The 21,607-nt window shown below is 44.2% G+C and overlaps 1 protein-coding gene across 3 annotated transcripts; it reads right to left on the bottom strand.

Moving 5' to 3' along the window:
- Window positions 1-8,391: 8,391 nt before the first annotated feature.
- Window positions 8,392-21,073, bottom strand: LOC115389344 (protein shisa-5-like). 3 transcript variants are annotated; one of them, XR_003931576.1, is made up of 6 exons: window positions 21,064-21,073; window positions 16,571-16,717; window positions 16,268-16,437; window positions 15,413-15,592; window positions 12,794-14,821; window positions 8,392-8,473 (listed from the first exon to the last, which is right to left on the bottom strand). XR_003931576.1 is itself a non-coding variant. In XM_030092836.1 (5 exons), the coding sequence occupies exons 2-5, from the start codon at window positions 16,579-16,581 to the stop codon at window positions 14,637-14,639; spliced, it is 546 nt and encodes a 181-aa protein (XP_029948696.1). In that variant the 5' UTR covers window positions 16,582-16,717; window positions 21,064-21,073; the 3' UTR covers window positions 12,729-14,636. The 3 variants fall into 3 exon arrangements, 2 of the variants coding, with proteins under 2 accessions (XP_029948696.1, XP_029948697.1); XM_030092836.1 differs by lacking the exon at window positions 8,392-8,473 and having other exon boundaries at window positions 12,729-14,821; XM_030092837.1 differs by lacking the exons at window positions 8,392-8,473; window positions 21,064-21,073 and adding an exon at window positions 17,462-17,480 and having other exon boundaries at window positions 12,729-14,821; window positions 16,571-16,676.
- Between the last annotated feature and the right edge of the window lie 534 nt (window positions 21,074-21,607).

The following is a 21,607-nucleotide window of genomic DNA, read 5'->3' as shown; positions in this document are numbered from 1 at the left end:
CAGTGCAGTGTGACATATTAACTGTGAAAATTCAACACTAGACTCAGTGTTACTCTAACAGTGTGTGGTCAGGGGCAATATGAAACATGATTCAATGTTGAATTAACACCTCTGAATTTACAGGGTAGAAACCAGCAGAGCCAGGCTCAGAGGTGGCGGCTTCCTGCTACTCCAGTTGGGGTGAGGAGTAGTGATGGGAATTCCGGCTCTTTTTAGGGAACCGACTCTTTCAGTTTGGCTCACTAAAAAGAGTCGGCTCTTTTGGCTCCCAAACGGCTCTTCAGATTTTTTTTGTTGCTTTAATCGATATATTACCAATAATAATGTAACGTTATGCACAAAATGAATTAATAATTAATAAAAAAAATGTATTATACTACTATATTATGATAGCCTTTATTTTTTCACTCTGCAGTGAACTTTCAACTAATTTAACCTTTTAACTTTTTTACACGAAGCAACTTTAAAGTCAAGCAACACAGAATTCCTGAAAAACACATGACAACAAAATGTAAATTACAAATTTTTACTTTTCAGTGCAACAACAAATAAACTATGAAATACAAGAATAAACTTTTAGCTTTTTTATACTTAACAGATTTAAAGTGAAACACAGGATCCCTGAAAAACACACGAAATATAAATTTAAATGGTAAATGGTAAGTGGACTACACTTGTACAGCGCTTTTTACCCTGCATGACAGAGCCCAAAGCGCTTCACACTGCAATATCACATCAACCCTTTCACACCATACTCGGTGGTGGGAAGCTACTATAGCCACAGCTGCTCTGGGGCAGACTGATTTACAGATCTACAAAAAAATAAATTCTCAAATACAAACAATTTTAGCTTTTTATACACTCAACAAATTTAAAGTCAAACAACAACACAGAATCCCTGAAAAAAAATTCAAAACAAAATAAAAATTACAAATATTAACTCTTCAATGCTATAAATAAACTATAAAATACAAGAACTTCTAACTATTTACAATTCAACTTTTGACCAATTTAGACTGAAACAACACAGAACCCCTGAAAAACACGCAATAAATAAATAAATAAATAAATCAATTAAAATGTGTAAAACAAAAAGAAAAAAAATCAGCACTCTCTACTGAAGATTGGCATTTAGAAACGCCAAGTGCCTCAGCTTTGAGCGACTGATTCGGCTTCTTCCATCGGTGATTATCTGACCTGTTTAGAGAAGATTCTCTCAGAGGGAACTATATGACATTTTGGTCTTGCAGACAATGCACTCTGCTTTTGGAGCCATCAATATAATTAAAATGAGTCCAAATTTGGCTCCTTTTCCTGATATGACTAATTTCTTTTTTACTTTCTTTCTTTTTGTCCCCCATATTGCACTCTCTCTCCTCTCTTGACCCGTTCCTGTGCTCACTGTGCTGCTGCTGTGTGTGTGTGTGCTCGGCTGCAGCCCCTCCCCCCTCTGCTCAGCACACGAAGCAGCGCAGACAGAGAAAAAAAGCGTCTCGAAGGGAGCCGGCTCCTGATTGGTGGGGAGCCGGCTCCCGTCGTTCACTTCAAAGAGCCGGCTCATAGAGCCATTACGTTCGCGAACGACACATCACTAGTGAGGAGAGAGACGGAGAGAAAAGGAGAGGACAGACTGATTGATTGATTCTCTGAATCAGCTCAGTCAGTGCAAAACCTTTCTTAAATGAAAGCACAAAAACAATGCATTTTCACTTTTCACGTTGCGGAAACAAACAGGGTCGAAATATTCTGTTTTTTAATCTTTTAACATCGTCGCACTGATGAGGAAGGTCTCCCTGCTCTGGATGGACTCCATCTTTAATGTATTTGCTTCATGATGAAAGAAAACAGGCTGAGAGTGATGTTATTATTCCTGTCATGTTCGTGTCTTTTCCTCATTTCCTTCTCAGTTTTATTGAAATTCAAATCAATCACAGTAACATTTAGACAGAAACATCTGGGACAGGATATGTTGTGAAGATACCTTGAATATCTGACTCCGCTTTCCTTATTTTTTGAGTTTTGGAGTAATGTTGTTGAACACACACTCTGAAGCTTTGAACGGAGCAGTGATGCTCCACACTCACCACCGGAATCCATTCCTCCACAGTCACCACCGAAATCCATTCCTCCACAGTCATCACCGAAATCCCTTGCTCCAAAGTCACCACCGGAATCCAATTCTGCTCCGTTTGACCACCAGTGGAGGGAGGCTGAAGACTGCTGGGAGGTGGAGGTCGCCACTGTGGTGTTGGAAGGAAGAAAGAGATGAACAGACAGCCTTCACTTTCATTTCTGGGAACGTGGAAAAGGAAGGAGGAGGACAAAGCTTCACCTTGTTGGGGGGGTCATTAGCTATTGCGGCAATCAAACTCTTAATAGCACTGCTTTAGTTCAGTGCTTAGGCTTTAAAGCTACTGTCAATGCTCAGTCATGATTTTATGAACAATCATGTCGAAAAACTGTGACCGTTGTGTGAATCTAAAATAATTGGGATTCTGATTTTGGCCATACATTTTGTCAGAGAGAGAGAGAGAGAGAGAGAGAGAGAGAGAGAGAGAGAGAGAGAGAGAGAGAGAGAGAGAGAGAGAGAGAGAGAGAGAGAGAGAGAGAGAGAGAGAGAGAGAGATTAGGTGGTGAGAACTCAGAAAAACAACTAACTCTTCCTCTCAATTGGCTTGAAACTTTATTTGCCTCTAAAGCTTGCTGACCATGATGAAGTCTGTGTGTTACTGCAAAGGATTAAGCTAGTCTAAGAAGGAAAGAATGTCTGGTGGCTACTTCACATTTGACTTTTAATGCAAAACACCAGATGTTTTAGGTGTCTGAGCACAAGTAGGCCAAAAGCATCAATTCAGGTTGTGAATAAAAGAACGACTCGTCAGTATAACCCCCTCCATGGAGCCTGGAGGGTTTGTACTCACCTGGCGACTTGAGGCACAACTGGTAGAAGCATGAGCAGCAGAAGACCAACAAGAAAACCACAACCAATACAATTTCAACAATCACGAACCCCGATGAAAAAAAAAAAGATTCCGGTTCCTGGCCTGGGAAAACGTATGAATCTGAATGATCGCTTAAAGAAAGAAAGGAAAAGACGAGGTTAATTATGTTGATGTTGTCTGACTGGTTTGTATATAAAAAAAAAAAATACAAATAAGCCTCAAGATTGATTAAATGGATTTTAATGTAAATATGAAATTGTAAACCTGTAGCTCATCCTGGCAGCTGCCTTCTCAGTTTTCAGAAGTAGAGAAAAAAATCAGCCCGAACTGAATATAGACAAGACTCACTGCAGTGGCTGAAAATCCGCTGGAAAAGGCACGAATGAGATAACAGGTTTCATTTCATGTCTTTTATACTCTTTGCCTGGGTGCTCTGCTCACACAGCGCTCAGCTGAGACCCCGCCCCCCAGCCAATCACAGACATGGTATGCAAATGAGCCGCAGGTTTCCCAGAAAGCACGAGGGCAGAGCAGAATACTACTCATAAAATGATTTTAAAAACGAACATAAAACACATGTTCTTTTTTTTTTAATTGTGTAAACGGCTAATATGTTGAATATTGCACTTTTGAGAATTGGTTCATCCAACTAAAATCAACAAAGGAGTTTGTACTTTTCTGTCAATAAACTGCACAGGATCTCTGTGTGACGCTCAAATGTGGAAAGAGTGAATCACCTGAAGCCAACGTGTAATCTGAGTGTCATTAAAAATATACTGAGTGGGCCCTGGTGCCTGGGGGCTCTCCCCTTCCGTGAGGGTGAGGGGTGGAAGGCTGGCTCGGGGGGCCGGTCGGCTCGGGCGTGCTGCCGCGGCCTGGGTCGGTGCATGCCCTGGTGTCTGGTTGCTGCCCCGGAATCCAGGGCATCGGGGTGGGTGGTTGTGGTGGTGGGGGACAGGGGGGTGGGGTGGGTGGTGGGGGAGGTGGGTGGGTGGTGGGGGACGGGGCGGGGTGGATGGGGGGGTAGATAGGGGGGTGGTGGGCTGTGGGGGTTAGGGGGTTGGGGAAGGTGCGTGTACGTGTATGTGTATATGTGTGTGGGTGTGTATGTGTGAGTATGTATGTATGTTTTTGTATGTGTGGGTATTTATGTATGTGTATGTGAGTGTGTGGGTGTGTATCTGGATATGTATGTGTATGTGTGTGACTATGTATGTGTGAGTGTGTATGTGTGTGGGTATGTATCTGTGAGCGGGGTATGTATGTGTGTGTGGGTGTGTATCTGTAAGTATGTATGTATGTCTGTACGTGTGGGTGTATATGTGTGGGCGATTGGAGCTATGTATGAGAGAGTGCGGTGTCCTGTGGGGGGTGGCCCCGGTGGGCCTGGGGGCGGTGGGCCCTGGGTCTGGGTCCTTCTGCTGCCCCCTGTCTGTCCTCACCTTCACTCCTCCTGATGCATGATGGGTGTGTGCTTCTTGGGTCGGTGGCTCTCTGGCCATGGTCGCTGTCCGCCCTGGTCCTGGGGGGGGGTTGGCGCTCCTGGCCCTGTCCTTCATCGGGGGGCTCCTGGGTGACGGGGGTGCTGCAGCATCCCCGGACCCCCCTCTCCCCCCGCTCTCTTGCACACACACGTAGGGCTTTGGGAGGCGGGCTTATCAAGTTGGGTGTGGTGGAGGGGGCCATCTAAGTGGCCCCAATCACTGCACGCTTCAGTGGCTCGCCTCTCAGTCTTAATTGCACTTAGTCATCTAACACGACCAAATACATACAAACACACACATCGGGGGGTCTTGGCGCGCTGTGTCGGGGGTGGCGCTGTTCAGGTAGATGGGACTGCTCGTTTGGCCTCACTCGCGGCACGGTGTGGTTACTGCCCCTCAAATTTTAATCGCAAACAACATATACTCCATCAACACTCACGAGACGGGGGGGGGGGGGGGGGGGGGGGGGCAATGGGGTCTTCTGCGCCCCCGTTTCCGGATTCCTTCTGGTGGGGGGGTGGGGCGGGGGGGGCTGTTGTTTTCCCCACAGGCCGGGGGTTTGGAGCGGCTGTGGTTTGGGGGGCTGCTGGCTCTGGGGGGTGCATACCTGGCTGCGGAGGTGGGGTGGGGGGGAGGGGGCGGCAGTTGTGGGTGGCGGGGGGTCCTGGATGTGGGGTTCGGTGTTCCCTTGCCTTCCGGATGTGTCTCCCACAGGATATGACAGTTGGATGACGCTGGAATGTGAGTGTGTTTGGGTTAGGGTTGACTGTGTGTGTGTGTGTGTGTGTGTGTGTGTGTGTGTGTGTGTGTGTATGTGTGTGTGTGTGTGTGTGTGTGTGTGTTTGTGTTTGTGTGTGCGCGCACGTGCTTGTTAGCGTGTGCGTGAGAGTGTGTGAGTGTGTGAGTGTGTTGGAATGTGAGTGTGTGTGTGCGTTTGGTTTAGGGATGAGTGGTTGTGTGTGTGCGTGGGGGTGTCTCCCACAGGATATGACAGTTGGATGACGCGGGAATGTGAGTGTGTTTGGGTTAGGGTTGACTGTGTGTGTGTGTGTGTGTGTGTGTTTGTTTGTGTTTGTGTGTGCGCGCACGTGCTTGTTAGCGTGTGCGTGAGAGTGTGTGAGTGTGTTGGAATGTGAGTGTGTGTGTGTGCGTTTGGTTTAGGGATGAGTGGTTGTGTGTGTGCGTGTGTGTGTCAGTATGAGTGAGTGGGTATGAGTGTTGGGTTGGGGCGGGGGGGAGTGAGGCGGGAGAGGACAGGGGGTGGGAGGGGTGGGCCGGGTGGTGGACGAGGGGGTGGGTTCCGGGTGGGGTTCGGGGGGTGTGGGGGGGTGATGCCCTGGATCTCGGGGGGCGTGGCCAGAGCGCTGGGGGGTGTACTGGCCTGGGGTGGGTAGCCGCCCGTGTGGGCTGGTTCTCCCGGGTGGGTCATGGCCCTCCGCCCGGGGTGGGGGGTTGGCTCCTGGGCTCTTGGGCCTTGGGCTCTCGGCCCTGCCCGCCCCGGGCGACCGGCGCCCGGGGTGGACCGGCTCCTGCCGGTCATGGCTCCGCGGGGCCCGGGTTCCGGGGCTGCCGGGGTCCCCGGCCGGGGCTTTCCTCTGCCCCGTTTCTGGACAGGAGCGTGGGCGTCTGCCTGGGGGGGCGGCTTGGATCCGGGCTCTCTGATGACCGCCGGCTGTCTGGGCTCCGAGGGCCTCTCTGGCCTGCTTCTGGCCTCCTCAGAGGTCAGAGGTCATATATGCATGATCACTACCACCATCACTGTCACCATCATATTCACATGATCACGTTGATCTTTAATCACTCTTCACATACTCGGTTACCTTGTCTTCTTGTGGTGGTTAGACTAATGGTGATCTGTAGCAGACCTCTCTTGATGCACGCCCCGAGTTTACTACTAGTTACGACTAGCTATATTCAAAAAAAAAAAAAAAAAGGGTTTGTGGTGTCCTTGCATTTCCTTCCTCCCCTACACCTCCTTTTATTTTTGTGGCCTGGTCTGTTCACTAATATGGTTCGAAAAAAAAAAAAAAAGTATGTATGGTTCTGTAATTTTCTGTGTTGGTTGTCGGCTCTGTTTTGGTGTTGTCTAGATTGGGGGTTTGGGATTGTTCTAGGTTGCGTGTGGTGTGTCGACAACACTGTTTTGTATTGTGACTTTGTACATAGGCCGTTCCTTTCTGCAAATAGTCCACGCTTCCTTCACGAGTCTCCTGAGTGTCTCCTGAGTCCAGCTGTCTCCGCTGCCTTCATGTGAACTACCGAGTTTCAGTTTTCCGCAGCTCGCTCCAGTCACCTGAACGCAGCAGCTAACAAGCGGAGGAGAAGAGTCCAGAACCCGGAGCGGAGCCGGGGTTTTGGAAGAACTGCTTTCCCTATTAATTGGCGAGTTCAACGTTCGAAGTAATAAAAAAGAAGAAATGGAACTTCAGCCGATTCTTCATGAAGGTAAGATAATTTCATTAGGATGTGCGTGTGTGCGTGCGTGCATGTGAGAGCCGTACTGTGCACATGAGAGAGAGCAGGTGCTGGTTTTGAAATGCATTGTTTTTGTATTGTGGCAACAGAGAGGTGTTACTTGCGTTGTCTTATACAGTTGTTTATCCTCGTTATGGTCACTATGGCTGTGTTCGAAACCGCATACTTACCTACTACTCATACTAACTTATTGAGTATGCAGTGTGTTCACACTGGCAGTATGCGATTTTGAGTATGCGAGAAGTTCCCGAATGCATACTGCATTCGCCAGAAATGTTGAGTATACATCGTGTGTTCACTACTCATACTGAAATTGCCCAAGATGCAACGCGACGGACATTTGAATAACTTTATTCAGTTCACAACGACTGTTTCTTCATGATGTACATTTAGCAAGCTGAGTATGGTTCTAGATTTAATCTTACCTCCATTGTTTGTGCTCGTAGGTATGACATATTACGAGATTTCTGATTGGATTGACATTGATTAAAAATAGTAAAAAAAAAAAGAAAAAAAAACACTTACATCTGAGAACAACTCCATGCTGAAAGCGACCATGATGCACCGAAGACGGCGAGCGGATCTTTGTTGAAGAGCCGAAAAAACTCTCCGTCGGTAAAGCATCATAATTGGCATAATAAGTGGTCCGTTAACGGGACACCGGTCCAAACGGCGATGTTAAGCGAGATTTATTGCTGAAAGGTTGACTTCTTGTTTTCAAAGTAAAAGCACATATTTATCACTGAGGCTTTTTTGCATGAGAAAGGGAAAGGGGTGGTTTATTTTGGTGAAAAAAATCGGAAGTGCGTTGCTCACTGCAGCTGGCTTGAATTTCGCCGAATTCGTCTGAACAAAATCCTAAACGGCTGGTATTCGGACAAATAAACGACACACTTGGGCTCTAAACGACCACTTTGTCGCCTAATTTAAAAAAAAATCTCGATGAAGTTCTACATTTGACGAGTTTAGAGCTCCAGTGAAATCAGCTTTAGCAGATCGATTTCTGCTCATGGAAGAAGTGTAATGCATTGTGGGTTATTATGTAGTATGCTGTAGTGTAAACGCTTCGCATACTGTTTGATGGACTGAGTAAGCAGGATGCAGGATGGATAGTATGAGTATGTAAGGATGTAGTAGACAGTATGCGGTTTCGAACACAGCCTATGTGAAGGTTTGTATGCTTAGGAAGTGTTTTCTGTTGTGTGTGTAATGTTTTGTTGCTATCTCATGGGTTTGGCCGAATTGGGCTGGTTTTTATAAAAATGGGCGGGTTTTCAGTCGTGCTTGGGCTGGAAACTACCATGAGGATCTGGCAACACTGGAAATGACCCTTACGCTGCACTGTATTGATGAAGAATGGGAGAGGGTTAGATGTAAGTTATTTATGTTGTGATATGCATGTTATTGTGTTGTGTCTCCACCAGAGGGCACTAGGTGCTAACTGAGGAAGGTTATCAGGCAGGAACAAGAAAAAGACACTGGGAGTAACATGGAGAAATGTATGTAAAGCAACGATGCTAAACTGCTTTATTAAAGTTTGAGCACAAGCTCATTTGTTCATAAAAGTGATACCTCATCATTTTTTAACAAGAGCAACACATGGTACCAGGAGTGAAGACCGACTCGTGCAGCAGTTTTTGTTCAAGATGGAGACGCTGAGGCCACCGGAGGGACTGAAACTCGTCGGTAATGTGGACAGCAACTGGCGGTCTTTTAAGTAGCAGTTCGAGCTGTATCTCGCTGCTTTGGGATTGGAATCAAAGTCCGACGCCAGGAAGATTGCTTTACTACTCACCGTGGCGGGTCCCCAAGCCATAGAAGTCTTCAACACGTTTGAATTTGAACAAGCTGATGATAAACAAAGGTATGATAAAGTGATTGAAAAGTTTGATGTGCACTGTTCGCCGCAGAAGAAAACTGTTTATGAAAGGTACGTGTTTCGATCACGTGTGCAACAGCCAGAAGAGACTTTTGATAGCTTTATCACGGACTTGAAGCTAAAGGCACAGTCATGTGAGTTTGGTCATCTAAAAGACTCTATGATTCGTGACCAGATTGTGTACGGCATTCATGACAAACGCACGAGGGAAAGACTGCTGAGAGAGGCTAAGCTAACTTTGGAGGAGGCAGAGAGAATGTGCCATGCAACTGAGCTAGCCCAGCAGCATGCAAAGACATTCAATGAGTCAAATATGGTTGCACCTCATGAAAGTGCAAAAGTAGCTGTTGTCAAAAACAAGACAAGAAGAAATATGTCACAAAACAGAGACTCAGAAACCATGACTTACTCCTGCAAACGCTGTGGTAACAAGCATGAACCCAGGCAGTGCCCTGCTTATGGTAAAAAGTATGCAAAATGCAATGGAAAAAATCATTTTGCAAAACAGTGTCTAGCAAAGGGCAAATCCAAATCTGTGCAGCTGGTTGAAGAAACTGACTTGAGTGAGACATTCTTTGTGGGCATGGTCTCAGGCGACAACGCAGATCCCAAAGAAGAAAATGAGAAGCACCCAGAAGAAACATGGATTGTGTCACTCCCAGTCAGTGGTGCATTAGTAGCACTGAGGATTGACACAGGGGCTCAAGCAAACTTAATCAGCATGACAGAAATTCAGGCGATGAAACAAAAGCCCAGAATAATTAACAAAAGAGTGGCTCTAAAAGACTACAATGGAAAGGAAATTGAAAGCAGAGGTCAGTGCAGGCTTAAAGTGACAGTAAAGAACAAAGACTTCCATGTACTGTTTACTGTTGTACCTGAGGGCCGTGAGTCGCTGCTTGGTGGGGCTACTTCAAAGAAACTAAACCTGGTAAAGAGAGTCTATCACATTAGCTTCTCACAAGATGCACAAACAGTAGAGTCCATTGTACAACAGTATGAGGATGTGTTCAAAGGCTTGGGATGCCTACCTTACACATACAGAATCCAACTGAAAGAGGAGGCAACGCCGGTGATTCATGCTCCAAGGAGAGTGCCTGCACCACTTCGGGACCGTCTTAAAATGGAGCTGGACAGGATGTGCAAGTTACAGGTAATAACGAAAGTAGAGGAGCCAACAGAGTGGGTGAACTCTATGGTATGTGTCGACAAAAAGAACAGAAATAAAGAACTGAGAATATGTATGGACCCTGGTGACCTAAACCAAAACATTAAACGTGAGCATTACCAGATTCCAAAACGTGAAGAGATCGTAAGTGAAATGGCTGGAGCACAATACTTCTCAAAGCTGGATGCGGCTCAGGGATTCTGGCAAATAAAGCTGGATGAAGAAAGCTCCAAATACTGTACCTTCAACACTCCTTTTGGCAGGTACAGGTTTTTAAGAATGCCATTTGGAATAATCTCTGCCTCAGAGATCTTTCATCGTGCTATGGACAATATTCTAGAAGGACTTGAGGGGGTTCGCTGTTATGTAGATGACGTGGTCATCTGGGGCTCCACTCTACAGGAACACAATCAAAGACTGTCAAAAGTACTCCAAAGAATACGTGAGAGTGGACTGAAATTAAATCGTGCCAAATGCCAATTTGATGTGCAGGAAATAACATTTCTTGGAGATAAGCTGTCTGCAAAAGGGATCGCGCCAGATGAGAGAAAGATCAAAGCCATCCTCAGCATGCCTCATCCAACAGACAAAAAAGGTGTGCTCAGAATCATGGGAATGATCAATTTCATTGGAAAGTTTATTCCCAATTTGTCAGTGAAAACTTCAGCCTTGAGAGAGCTACTTCATGACTCTACAGAATTCAAGTGGACAAGCCGACATGAGCGTAAGTGGAACATCTTAAAAACCACTCTCACAACTGCACCTGTGTTAGCTTACTATGATCCAACTAAGAGACTCAAGATCTCAACAGATGCATCAAAAGATGGACTTGGTGCTGTCTTACTACAGGCTGAAGATGAAAACTGGAAGCCAATAGCATATGCTTCTAGGTCTATGACTAAAACTGAGACCAAATATGCTCAGATCGAGAAGGAATGCCTAGGGTTGGCCTATGGACTGGAAATATTTCACTGTTATGTTTATGGCCTTCCTACCTTCACAGTTGAGACAGACCACCGCCCTCTAGTGTCCATCATTAAAAAGAACCTGAATGAGATGTCGCCAAGAATTCAGCGCCTCATGATGAAACTACAAAGGTATGATTTCGACTTGATGTACACACCTGGCAAGCACTTAGTGTTAGCAGATGCACTATCACGAGCGCCAGAACTGAGTCACATGAGTTCCACTGACAAGGAAGTAGAGGAACATGTAAACATGATTTTTGAGTCCCTACCAGTGTCTGACTCAATGTCAAAACGGATAAGTGAGGAAACAGTAAACGACACAGAACTACGAACAGTAATGACACACATTCAACATGGCTGGCCAAAAGGGTCCTCTCCAAAGTATTATCACATCAGATCAGAGCTCAGTGTAGCAAATGGACTGTTGCTGAGAGACAAAAGGATTGTGATTCCTCAGTGTATGAGAACAGACATTCTTCAGAGGATACATGAAGGACATCTGGGAGTTGAAAAGTGCAAGAGACGAGCCAGGGATACAGTATACTGGCCAGGCATCAATAAAGACATTCAAAACATGATTGGAAAATGTGAAACGTGTCAAAAACATCAGAGCAAGCAGGCAAGGGAGCCAATGTTGATTCCAGATCTTCCTACTGCACCTTGGCAGAGAGTGGGGACAGATTTGTTTCACTACAATGGCAAAGAATACTTATTGGTGATTGATTACTACTCCAACTTCCCAGAAATTGCCTTGCTCACAAGCACAACTGCAACCAATGTCATAACACACGTCAAATCCATCTTCGCAAGACATGGAATACCAAAGACTGTAGTTAGTGACAATGGTCCCTGTTACAACGGCAAAGAATGGCAGCAGTTCTCAATGCAGTACGGTTTTCATCATGTGACTTCCAGTCCTCAGCATGCACAAGCCAATGGGAAAGCGGAAAAGGGTGTGCACATCATCAAGCAGCTTCTCAAAAAGGCCACTGACGCCAAATCAGATCCATATCTTGCTCTTTTGAGCTACAGAACTGCTCCTCTTGACTGTGGCTTATCCCCAGCAGAACTGTTGATGAATCGCAAACTACGCACAACCTTGCCCTGCTACACACAGATCAAAAGGAATGAAGAGATACAAACAAAGCTGGACAATCTGAAAAGGAAACAGAAGAACTATTATGACAAAGCAACCAAAACTCTCACTCCACTTGCAAAAGATGATGTTGTGAGAATCCATGATCAAGACACGTGGAGCAGAAAGGCAACTGTTCTCCAGGAAGTTGGACCAAGGTCATGCAAAGTGAGAACAGAAGATGGAAACATTCTGCCGGAATCTTCTAAAAACCAAAGAACACTTCCAAGAGGCTGGTTGTGATGATGCACAAAGTGAAGATGCCTTGTCACTGCCAAACAAAGTGCCTAAACTGAGATCAAATGGACATGGACAATCAAATGATGAAACTTCAGCATTACCTGCTCTAAGAAGGTCTGAACGACACATTAAGAAACCTGTCAAACTTGATTTGTAACTCCATGGACATGCCTTGATGTGTTATGGGTCTATAGAATACAAACAACTGAAATGTGCACCTGTTGTGAAATGGCTTGGTATTATTGTTGACAAGCACAATGAAGAAAAATATATAGTTTGTTAATATGGATGTTTCTGCCTTTAAAGAAAAGGGGATGTTGTGATATGCATGTTATTGTGTTGTGTCTCCACCAGAGGGCACTAGGTGCTAACTGAGGAAGGTTATCAGGCAGGAACAAGAAGAAGACACTTGGAGTAACATGGAGAAATGTATGTAAAGCAACGATGCTAAACTGCTTTATTAAAGTTTGAGCACAAGCTCATTTGTTCATAAAAGTGATACCTCATCATTTTTTAACAAGAACAACACAATTTATTTCAGAATTTATGAAACTTGCCTGTTTTTTTAAAACTGCAAAGTTTTTTTTAAAGAGATGTCAGTTATTTCCTACTTTTCACAAGTTGAAAACTAATAATATGAATAATATAGCACTAATAATACAGGGAATTATCGGAATTATCGTCCATTTATCGTTATGGAGGTGAGGTGCTCAATATATCGTGATATTGATTTGAAGTCACATTGCCCAGCCCTAGTCTAACAACAATAATTACAATAAAACAAATGCCAAGCATTTGAGATGACACAACTTTACAAGGTACTTGCTCAGTGCACCCGCATCCTAGTGGGTGAATTTGTCAGTTAGACATGGTAAAAGGTGCTGGAGCACAATGCCCCCTCAACATTTGTGGCTGCCCCCTCATACATGCCTGGCTAGACCCGGCCCTGGTTCCAGTCCAGTTCTAACAGTCACTCATTTGAGAAATGAGATGACTTGATGAACTTTGTCCTTCCTGCAGGCTATGAGCCACTTTGAAAGCCTCGGTCTCAGAAAGCAAAGAAGATAAAGGCGACAGAATGCACAATAACTGATGGTTATGATAAGATTATTGCTTGAGCGCTGAAGAGCTCACAGAGAAAAGGAAACTCACTGGTGTCGTCCTCTGTGCACTTCCAGCTTCTTCTCTTGAGTAAGGAGGAGATTTTACAACTCCATGACTCTGCTGTTGTTTCATGTGATGCTGTGGATTCTGATCTGTCTCCTGGTACAGTTGAACACTTCCAACATGATGTCTGAGTTTAACAGAACTGTTATAAAGCTGTTAACTTAGATAATAATACATACAATAATGATTTTCTCTTGTTTTTCTGTACACAAATGTTTTCCTGGTAATAGATTTTTTTCTCCATTTCTAATTCTACTTGTTAAAACAAAGTGCTTAAAATCTGGTGAATTCTTGTAATTCTAGATATTAAATAAACAAATTTAGAAAAAAAACTGAGAAAATTTAACTTCTTTGAAGCTGACGCCCAATAAATGACACAGTTTGGTTTTTGGAGAAAAAGGAAGTATTTCCTTTGGTTTTAAATGATCTGATGAACACAGAAATGTTAACTTGATCGATGTGAAGTTTCTTGACCTCTGACATGTTGATATTCCTTTTCATTGGCTTTTGACTCAAAAGACACTAACTCAGCTCTTTTCCAGCATGAATCCTCTTGTAATTGTAATTTATAACTCTGTAAACCCCAGGAAAGAGAGGTTTTTAATCTCAACGGGACTTTCCTGGCTAAATAAAGGTTAAACAAACAAACAAATCCTCCTTAAAACACTTCAATGTTTTACAAAGTGGCATAGAGGGGAAAAAAACAATCAAACATCAGCAAATAAAAAGAAGCACTTGGTGGACTGGAAGGGCGGCTGGACCACTGAGGCCAGTTTCAGTCACTTTACGTGAACAAAGAGGTCTGGAAGGTTGAGAGGAGGATATTAAAGGCATACAAGTTGGCTCCATGGCGCGTTTAGAAGGCTGAGAAATGACAGAGCACTTTTCATGACTGAAATAAAGTCACTAAGACGCTCCAGATGACAGAAAGAAGACCACATCAGCTGGTCTGTGGAAATGATCTGTCCATGCACTACAGGCTGGAAGGTGTCGACATGTTTCCACTCAGCTTCAGGTGTGCTGCTGCTGCAGTAACATTATTTTTTACCACAAAAGCGAAAAAGAAAACTATTGATCGAGACAATCTGGAATTTCTTGAGTCCAAAAGCAGATTTCCAGTTTTGCCAAGTTGAAAAATGCGGCAACACGTCTGAAGCAGAGAGCAGCTCCTCCGTCCTCTATCCGGTCTGGTGTGGTGGAGCCACGTAGTCCGGGTTGTAGGCGGGCTGAGCCAGGAAGTCCATTTCGGCGGGGGGAGCGCTGGCCTGCGGCTTGGCGGCGGGCTGTAAGGGGTAGGGAGGCTGCCCGGGGCCGAACGCTGCCTGGCTGTAAGGCGCCGGCTGGGAGGGGTACATAGGACCGACTGCCAAGAGACAGACAACATCCGGGGTCAAAGGTCTCAAAGAGTTTCACTGGGACATGAAGGAAACAAAAATGTTTTCTCTTTACAAAGAGAGAAACTGCATTAAATCCTGATTCACAGCACATGTTGAAGTATCAATGAACAAGTGTTTGTGAGAAACAGCATATTCATACTTTATAACAATCAAACAGCCTCGTGGCTCCTCCTCTCTGTCAGACTCTGTCAAGTCATCAATAAGCCATTATTTGTGTTTAAGTGGGACTGAACAGCAGAAAGCATAACGTCGTAATAAAGAGCTGAGACACTGGTCTGTCAGCAGAGAGGAGTTAGCAGATGATTTGAGGAATATTTCAAAGGTAAAATGCTGCGATAGAACCGTCACTCATTCCTACTTGATGAATGAAAACAAGCTGGGAGTGACGTTAATGTTCCATGCATGTTCCATTAAGTCATTTGAATCACAATAACATTCAGAGAGAAACATCTGGGACGGGATAAGCTGTGGAGATTACTTCTACCAACCTCTACTGTCATGACTGATTGAGCTCTAAACTAACTGTGGTGAACGGAGCAGTGAAGCTCCACACTCACCGGCTTCCTGGTACGTTGGTGGAGGTCCTGCTCCGTATGGCTGGCCGTGGCCGGCTGAAGGCTGGGCTGGGTAGCCGGGCTGCATCGGGATGGGCTGGTACTGTCCCCTTGGGTACTGCTGGGGGTACTGCTGAGGGGTGGAGGTCACCACTGTGGTGTGGGTGGTGGTGCCAACCACAGCTGGAAGGAAGAATGAGAAAAGGCAGCGTTCACCTTCATTTCTGACAACACGGAAGTGGAAGAGGAAAAAGCTATTCTCACAAAGCAGCGGTGGAAAAGGCTTTGACACAGAACGACTCACAGTTTATCTTTATTCTGCTTTAACTTCACATGTGAAAATTTAATTTAGACAACCTGAGAGCAGGAAAAGTTCCAACACAACAACTCAACAGGGGTGTCAAACATTTTATTATCTGTTTGTTGTTTTGTCCACCTGAATGTTCTTGCTCACTACTAAACACTGATGTTGACAAATGTGTTACGATGACATTTTACTTGAGTTGTTTGCAGCTGCCAAATTTGTTTAAATTTGCATTAAGGCTGAACTCAAAAACCTCAAAGGTTTCCATTTCACTACAAATTTTAAAAAATTCAATTCTAAAAATAGTTAATTAATGATGCATTTAGATGTAAAAATTAAACATTAAATGTATGATGGTGGTGATGGAAAATCCTTCCTCAACCAGAGAACATGAAACATACGTGGAAATGTGAAACAGTTATGTTGAACACTTGTTTATTGTGGGGAAGACTTCCTGAAGCAGTTAAAATTCATGCTCTCTTCCTCGTTTCTTCGTGACATTAACCCCTTCCTCTCTCCCACATGCAGCCTGGAGTGGAGGGTTTCGTACTCACGTCGCGGCTTGTGGCACATGTGGTAGAGGCAGCAGCAGGGACAGCAGCAGCAGCAGATGATGAGGAGGAGCAAGACAACCACAGCCAATACAATTCCAAAGATCACATACCACGATGAAAACACTGAAGTTCCGTGGTACTGGATACTGTATAAATCTAAATTATAATCCCTTAAAGAAAGAAAGGGGGAAAAACGAGGTTAATTATATTGATGTTGTCGGGCTGGTTTGTAAAACAACAACAACAACAAAGTCTGATGAAGGCTGATGAAAAAGATTTGAATGTAAATATGAAATTGCAAACCTGTAGCTCATCCTGGCGGTTGTCGTCTCAGTTTTCAGAAGTAGAAAAAAAGAAATCACCCCTGAACTGAATATAGACTCGGTTCACTGCAGTAGCTGACAATCCGCTGGAAAAGGCACAAGTGAGATGATAGGTTTCATTTCAGTTCTTCCTTGCTCTTTACCTGTCTGTGCGCATGCTCTGACAGCGCTCAGCTCAGACCCCGCCCCCCAGCTGAACAGCCAATCAAAGACATGGTATGCAAATTAGAGGCAGTCTGGTTTCTCTGAGGCTGAGGCTCCAGTGCAGAGCAAACAGAGCAAACTGCTAAATATGTTAAGTTGTGGGAGTGAGAGGATTGGGGTCAGGAAACACGTCAATGATGTGATGATGTTTGATAATGCTCTCATTTCCATTTTCACCCAACAGCACCACTGAGATGAGTGAAGAGCCACATCACAACGTTCACTTCTATTTATCTGTCAAATAAAACCTGGCTTGTTTCCAGAAAGTCAGAGATGCTCATGAAATCATGCTTTGGCTGCCACCTTGTGGAAAAAAAATAGAACTACACTCAGTGGAATTAGACTTGACAAATTACTGTCATGTTGTACCTGAAGCTAACCCTAAACCCTAAACCCTAAACCCTAACCTTAACCCTGATCCTGGTCCTGAACACTGAACACTAAACCCTAATCCTAACCCCAAACCTAACCCAATAAGTTTAAGATTAAAGCTGAATTCTTTATTTTGTCTTTATTTATTAATTTTGTTATTTTGTTTTTGTTTTTTTTTTGGGGGGGGGGGTGATTGTGAAGGAATCGTCTCAGTAGAAAACATTTTTTCAGATTTTACCAAATGTATGAACAAAGAAACTTGTTTAAAAGAAAAAACTTTGAAACTTCTGTGTACCTCCCTCAGGGTGATGAAAATGACAACTGTTCCTTCTGACTGCTCAGGGTTTATTCACTTCAACACCCAAACCCCAAACGTGAGAACTGAAAACATACAAACATGCATAATAATAAATAGAAACTTATACAATAAACAAATATACACATTGCAGAAAACATAAATATCTTTAAACCTTCAAACATACACATGAAACAGACATTCCAACAGAAACATTCACCCGAGCCTGCACATGAGACACATGAGACACATGAGACACCCCAGCTGCAAAGCACACCACACTACCACCACTAGTAACTAGTGATGTGTCCAGCAATACCGATGCATCGAGCTCATAGAGCGAAACCTGTGTCGGTGTATCGCTTTCAGAAAGTCACTTGACTGAAACAGGGATTGTTTCGAACTGACACTGACAGCGCCAAACTGTTTAAAAGGAAGCGCATCTGTCATATATCGGGATGTGTGGGCCATCTCAGAGAGAAGAATCTCTAATGTACTCGGACATGATCATCCTCAAATTCGTCAAGAATGATGGAGCAGCCTAGCAAAGAGAAAGGTTTCCGCCGTGTGGGAACATTTTGATGTTGTGTCGGAAATGTTTCATCCTGTTCCTCTCAGAGTTTCCACTTGATCTGTCTGAATTCAAATTAATTTCAAAGTGACAAAGTTTACTGTTCATGCTATTTTCTGTAGGGTAAATGTCACAATTGTTCGACAGAACTCTCTTCAATGCTGAGGCATTATCGGGCCAAGCATGAAAATGAAGTCCGAGATACACCCAGGATAAACTCAGGTATTATTTCACATTATTTTAAGTATTTATTTATTTATTACTATTTTATTTATTTATTTATTATTCTCTTTTTACCAGTCCTCTATCTGCCTCTTCTTCTCTATTTTCCTGATGTAATGTTTTCAACCTTCAACAGTCTTATATTAATCTACATATCTGTACATTTATCTCCTTGTCACTATGCATTTTACCAGCTGTTTCAAACCATCCACTTTATTCTTTTTTCTCTCATTTGTTGCTTCAGTTAAGTTGACCCTCTGTGCCTTTCCCTTCCTACTCTCCTGGTCTCTGGTGAATTGATTGTTGTTGTTTTTTTTTTGTTTTGTTTTTTTTTGCTTTTTCTCTGCCCTTGTCCTGTCTGTTAAGGCACTTTGTAAACTTCTGTTTTTAAAGTTGCTATATAAATGAAGTTATTACTGTTATTATTATTGTTACACAGCCACTCTACAACTTACTCACAGTTGCTTTATTGATACTTAAAAGGGCTGTATCATGCTTTTTTAGCTAGTCCAAACCCTAGAAATGGCATTAACATAGTAATAGTTTATTTTGGCACTAAGGAAAAGTAATTTTGTGTGAAACAAAAGATTTTCTGGGGCTAATTCTGAAACCCCGAAGAGAAAACGCTCCATTTCACTGAAATCCCACCTCTCCCCCTGTGGACTTTGACTGACAGCACTTCAACCAAAACAAATATGCTGGCTAGCTTTAGCTCTTTAGCTCTCGCTTCTCTACACACAAACGCGAAAACGTCTTTTCCTGTTAGAAACTCACCAAGCGCAGACCCTTCAGACCCTTGTTCTTGCTTGACTGTTGCTTTCAGACGATGATTAAAGTTTATCTCCGCAATCAGAGTTAGAAAAAAGTGGCAACGCTGATTGCCGAGGGCCTGAGGGAGGGGGGCTCAGGGGAGCCATCTTCACTGTGTGACGTCAACGTGGGAAACAGAGCGTTTTCACGAGGAAAGCTCAAACACACAGGCACGAAGGAAAAAAAATGCTTTGGGGGTGTTTTTGGTGAGTACCAGTGGCTTAGCTGGGGTGTATTCCACATGGGTGTTCATATGTGTCAAAGGGGCCCGCATGTTTGGCATGATGCATTGCACACAAGAATAGAGGACAGAAAAAAAGCCAAAAAAGTGCAGTAAATAATAATAATAATATTGCACATGTTCTATCCGCAAAGAATCAGGTCTCTTGAGTACAGGAACTACTTGTGATGATACAGCTTAACTGCTAGTAAGTAAATAAAATGTGCGGAAACAATCGTTCAGTTCTTCTCTTTTACTGAAAAAACGCTGCATTGCATCATTGAACATATTAACACGTCCTGCTGGCTTTTTCTCACAACATGCAGAGAGAGTCTGCGCTTCAGGGGCCCTTCTTCTTCTGTGGCGTCTGTGTAAAATAAGGTTGAACATGCAAACAGCACACCTAGTGGCATGAAGTATAAATGCAATTATGGCCCCATTAGGTAGGTTCCCGATGTATCAGTGTAAATTATACGGGGGATTTCAAGTTGTGTCCCTGATATCCGCCATCTGTCGGGGCCCCCTACTAGCAACTAACTGGTGAGTAATCGGAAAGGGCCCCATGCGGGGGATTTTCGACACGCTGTCGTTGCAGGATCTAGTGTAGCTCCTTTAATTTTTCATTGAAACTGACTGATATCAGCCGTCCCTCGGGGCCCCGAGTATAGCTGCGCCTCTGGCTGGAGAGAAGGCAGCTGCTGCGCTCATTCCGCCTCGGAGTTAAAGGTGCTGTAGGCAGGATTCCACATCTCTGCCATCTTGCTTAGGTTTACCTCAGCAAGATGGCGATTTGACCCATCTAAGATAGCGATTTGAAACCCAGCACAGCCAATCCTGTCCTGTTTTCTCTGACATCACGCCCTTATGCAAGTTAAGCCCCTCCCACAAGAACGTGCGACAAACGCCCCTCGACCAATCACGGTTAGAGCCTCAGGGGCTCTTCTGATTGGTCAAAGATACCTGGAGCTGTCAAGATTCCTTTACAGCTCAGAACAGAGCCCTCGTGGTAGTGCAATTATGCTACACTCCTAAAGGATTATCAATGGATACTCTAACATTTAATCCAAAGAAAACACAGAAAAATTAGCATAGACTAGCAAAATCCTGCCTACAGCACCTTTAAACACACAAACAAACAAACTAAAATCCTCGGCAGTGGATTTCACCACAAGAGGGCCCGTGGGTTTTCATAACCCACCAACCCCTACGTAAATTACGCCTCTGGTGAGTACATAACTATATAACAAAGTTAAAACATACAAAAAGTGAATTTTGCATGACACAGCCCCTTTAATTCCTATTAATTTAGTTTTTGCTTTCTTTTGAACCTTCAAGCTTTCAGGAAGCAGATGTTTGATGAGGCCCTGCTCAGTTTCATCCTGAAGGACTGCCAGCCCCTCAGCATTGTTGAGAATGAAGGCTTGAGGGAACTGGTTCAGGTCTTTGAGCCCTCATATGTTTTGCCAACCAGAAAGGTTTGTGTGGAAATTATCTAAAGTAGTAGCTCATATAATGGAGCAAAGCGGTAGTTCTGACAGGCACGGAGTCAAGCTGCTGGCCGAGCTCCCACGCATCAGGGGCGGCCTTACCACCTCACGTCAGGTGATCAGTTCCCCTCCCAGGCAGATCAGCTGATCTATTGGGTGTGTATTTAAACCGCCCCAGTCTACCTGAGTGTCTGGCCGTCATCTGCACGCTGCTCGTACCCACCTCCTCCCCAGCTCCTCCTTGTGTTCCAACGGCTCGTATCTATCTCCTCTTTCTGTCCCTGCACCCAACCGGAATAGCAGAAAACCGCCACCTCTGAGCCTGGTTCTGCAAAAGTTTCTTTCTGTAGAGGGAGTTTTTCCTTTCCACAGTCGCTTATGCTTGCTCATGTGGATCTGTTGGGTTGCGCTGTAAAGGTGTCTAGAATCAACCATGTTGAAATTGGCAACTCATATAAGCTGACTTGAATTGGATGCTTGCTCTGTTCCGGGGGTTCTTGCTGCTGCTCTCCCTCCCTCGTGCCCCTCCAAGTCGGCACTTGGAAGGCAGGGGGGAGTGCTCTCCCTGCCTCAAGGCTTTCCCCACAGGCGTGGGGAAGGGGAGGGAGGTCCCAGAACAGAGCCACACCACCAAGTTCAATTTGCTGCTTAAAGCTTTGTAATTCCTTAGTCATCTTTTACTAACGCAACATTATTGTCATGTTATCTAACGATGGGTTGTATTTATGTTGTGCATATTGTTGTTCCAATGTTCATGCTTTCTGGATGGTAATAAAATTTTGACAAAGTGATCCTGGCAGAATTCAGTTTATTTAATCTTTAATTTAAATTTATTG

The sequence above is a fragment of the Salarias fasciatus genome, chromosome 5 (assembly GCF_902148845.1).
Source record: "Salarias fasciatus chromosome 5, fSalaFa1.1, whole genome shotgun sequence".
Lineage (NCBI taxonomy): Eukaryota > Metazoa > Chordata > Actinopteri > Blenniiformes > Blenniidae > Salarias > Salarias fasciatus.
Note: the sequence above shows the minus strand (reverse complement) of the source record. Positions and strands in the feature narration are given on the sequence as shown.